Consider the following 3000-nt stretch of genomic DNA (forward strand, 5'->3'; position numbering starts at 1 on the left):
CCCGCCCCCTTCTCCATTAGCCCCTCCCTTTAGCCCCTCCCCATCCCATTAGCCCCCTCCCCTTCCCCATTAGCCCCTCCCCCTCCCCCCTTTAGCCCCTCCCCTTCCACTAACCCCCACCCTTCCCCTTTAGCCCCGCCCCCTTCTCCATTAGCCCCCTCCCTTTAGAGCCCCACCCCATCCCATTAGCCCCGCCCCCCTCCCCATTAGCCCCTCCCCTTCCCCTTAGCCCCGCCCCTTCTCCACTAGCCCCGCCCCCCTTTCCCCTTTAGCCCCTCCCCTTCCCCATTAGCCCCCCCCAGCCCCGCTCCCCACCTGCACCCCCCACCCCGCTCCTCCCTCCCCCATCCTAGCCCCGCCCCCTCCCGCGGCCCCTCCCACCCCTGGCCCCGCCCCCCCCAGGCCGTGGCCCCGCCCCCTCACCGGGCCTCCCCCTGGTCTCGTGCACCACCAGCAGGTCGGTGACCCCGGCGGCCCGGCAGGCCCCCCAGCAGCGCCCCCACCTCGGCACGGCCCCCGGTTCAGCCGCCGCGCCCCACCGGGATGATCAGGCACAGCTCCTGGGGGCGGGGGTCAAAGGGGGGCGGGGTCAGGAGGGGCCACGCCCACCCACCGGACACGCCCACGCAGGCTCGCCCCGTGGGATAACGCAGCGTGGCGCCAGTGGGCGTGGCTAAAGGGGGCGTGGCCACGAGACCACGCCCACAACTACGGCCACGCCCACAAACACGACCACGCCCACAATCACACCCGTACAGGCTCCGCCTACCCCAAGTCCCCCCCACCCCCTCCCGTGGTATATTCTCGCCCCGTAGGACAATGCAGCGTGGCGCCACTGGGCGTGGCTAAAGAGGGCGTGGCCACGAGACCACGCCCACAACTACGGCCACGCCCACAAACACGACCACGCCCACAGACACGCGAACGCAGGCTCCGCCCACCGCAAGTCCTCCCCCCGTGGTATATCGGCGCCCCGTGGGATAACGCAGCGTGGCGCCAATGGGCGTGGCTAAAAGGGGAGTGGCCACGAGGCCACGCCCACAAACACAACCACGCCCACAACCACACCCGTACAGGCTCCGCCTACCCCAAGTCCCCCCCACCCCCTCCCGTGGTATATTCTCGCCCCGTAGGACAATGCAGCGTGGCGCCACTGGGCGTGGCTAAAGAGGGCGTGGCCACGAGGCCACGCCCACAACTACGGCCACGCCCACAAACACGACGACGCCCACAAACGCACCCGTACAGGCTCCGCCCACCCTAAGTCCTCCCCCTGTGGTATATCGGCACCCCGTGGGATAACACAGCATGCGTGCCAGTGGGCGTGGCTAAAGAGGGCGTGGCCACTAGACCACGCCCACAACCACGGCCACGCCCACAACCACGCCCACAGACACGCGAACGCAGGCTCCACCCACCGCAAGTCCTCCCCCCGTGGTATATCGGCGCCCCGTGGGATAACGCAGCGTGGCGCCAGTGGGCGTGGCTAAAGGGGGCGTGGCCACGAGGCCACGCCCACAAACACGACCACGCCCACAACCACACCCATACAGGCTCCGCCCACCCCAAGTCCCCCCCACCCCCTCCCGTGGTATATTCTCGCCCCGTAGGACAATGCAGCGTGGCGCCACTGGGCGTGGCTAAAGAGGGCGTGGCCACGAGACCACGCCCACAACTACGGCCACGCCCACAAACACGACCACGCCCACAACCACACCCGTACAGGCTCCGCCTACCCCAAGTCCTCCCCCCGTGGTATATCGGCACCCCGTGGGATAACACAGCATGCGTGCCAGTGGGCGTGGTTAAAGGGGGCGTGGCCACGAGACCACGCCCACAAATACGGCCACGCCCACAAACACGACCACGCCCACAACCACACCCGTACAGGCTCCGCCCACCCCAAGTCCCCCCCACCCCTTCCCGTGGTATATTCTCGCCCCGTAGCACAATGCAGCGTGGTGCCAGTGGGCGTGGCTAAAAGAGGGCGTGGCCACGAGACCACGCCCACTACTACGGCCACGCCCACAACTACAGCCACGCCCATGGAGGCTCCGCCCACCCCGAGTCCTCCCCGCGTGGTATATTCGCGCCCAATGTGATAACGCAGCATGGCCCCAGTGGGCGTGGCTAAAGAGGGCGTGGCCGAGACCACGCCCACAGCTTCGCCCACGACCACTCAGGCTCCGCCCACCCCCAAGCTCCACCCCCCAGCTTCCCATCAATGGCTCCACGCCCGCAGCAGAGCCAAGCACAAACCCTGGGGGCGGAGCCAAGTGAAGCCCCGCCCACACGAGGCCACGCCCCCTCGTGGAAAGCCCCGCCCAGAAGCCCCAGCCTGTTGGCCCCGCCCCCTCCTTTAAGCCCCGCCCCCACCTCCTCCTCCTCCAAGCTCCCACGCCAAGAGCCAAGGCCTGGAGGCCCCGCCCACTTTCCACAAGCCCCGCCCCCAACCGCGTGGCCCCGCCCCCTTTCTCCCGAGGCCCCGCCCACCTTGACGAAGATGCGGAGCCGGGCGCTGGGGTCACGTGACGTCGTCACCATCACCTTAGGGGGCTCAAGCCCCGCCCACTGGTACTCGTCGTCATGGCTACTGGTCACGCCTGGGGGCGGGGCTTCGTCAGGCCACGCCCCCTCGGCATTTTGGGGAAAATTCGGGCAAATTTCCAAGTTTGAGAGGAATCGGGGACAAATTCGCTCTCCCTATTTTTGGGGGGATTCAGGCAAATTTGGGCCCCTTTTGGTAAAAATGACCAAAAACGTGGGCCCCATTTTGGGGGGAATTCAGCCAAATTCGGCCCCGTTTTAAAAAAATGATGAGAAAAAAATTGCAGTTCCATTTTTAATGAAACTCAGGGAAATCTGCTCCCAATTTTCATAGAAATCGGGCTGAATCTGCTCCCAATTTTGGGGCGTTTTGGGTAAATCTGCTCCCAATTTTCAGAGGAATTGGAGAAATTCTGCCCCCAATTTTCAGAAAAATTACAGAAAATCTGCTCC

The 3000-nt window shown here is 65.8% G+C and overlaps 1 protein-coding gene across 1 annotated transcript; it reads right to left on the bottom strand.

The window, feature by feature from the left end:
- Positions 1-423: 423 nt before the first annotated feature.
- LOC311221836 (U3 small nucleolar ribonucleoprotein IMP4-like) lies at positions 424-2703 on the bottom strand (the record flags this gene model as incomplete). The annotated part of the gene is given in 5 exon segments (XM_084307234.1): positions 424-487; positions 489-515; positions 517-537; positions 540-560; positions 2494-2703. Coding segments are annotated over 5 exon segments (343 nt in total), but the record flags the coding sequence as incomplete, so codon positions are not given.
- Between the last annotated feature and the right edge of the window lie 297 nt (positions 2704-3000).

The sequence above is a fragment of the Netta rufina genome (genome assembly GCF_964035555.1).
Source record: "Netta rufina genome assembly, contig: SCAFFOLD_204, whole genome shotgun sequence".
Taxonomy (NCBI): Eukaryota; Metazoa; Chordata; class Aves; order Anseriformes; family Anatidae; genus Netta; species Netta rufina.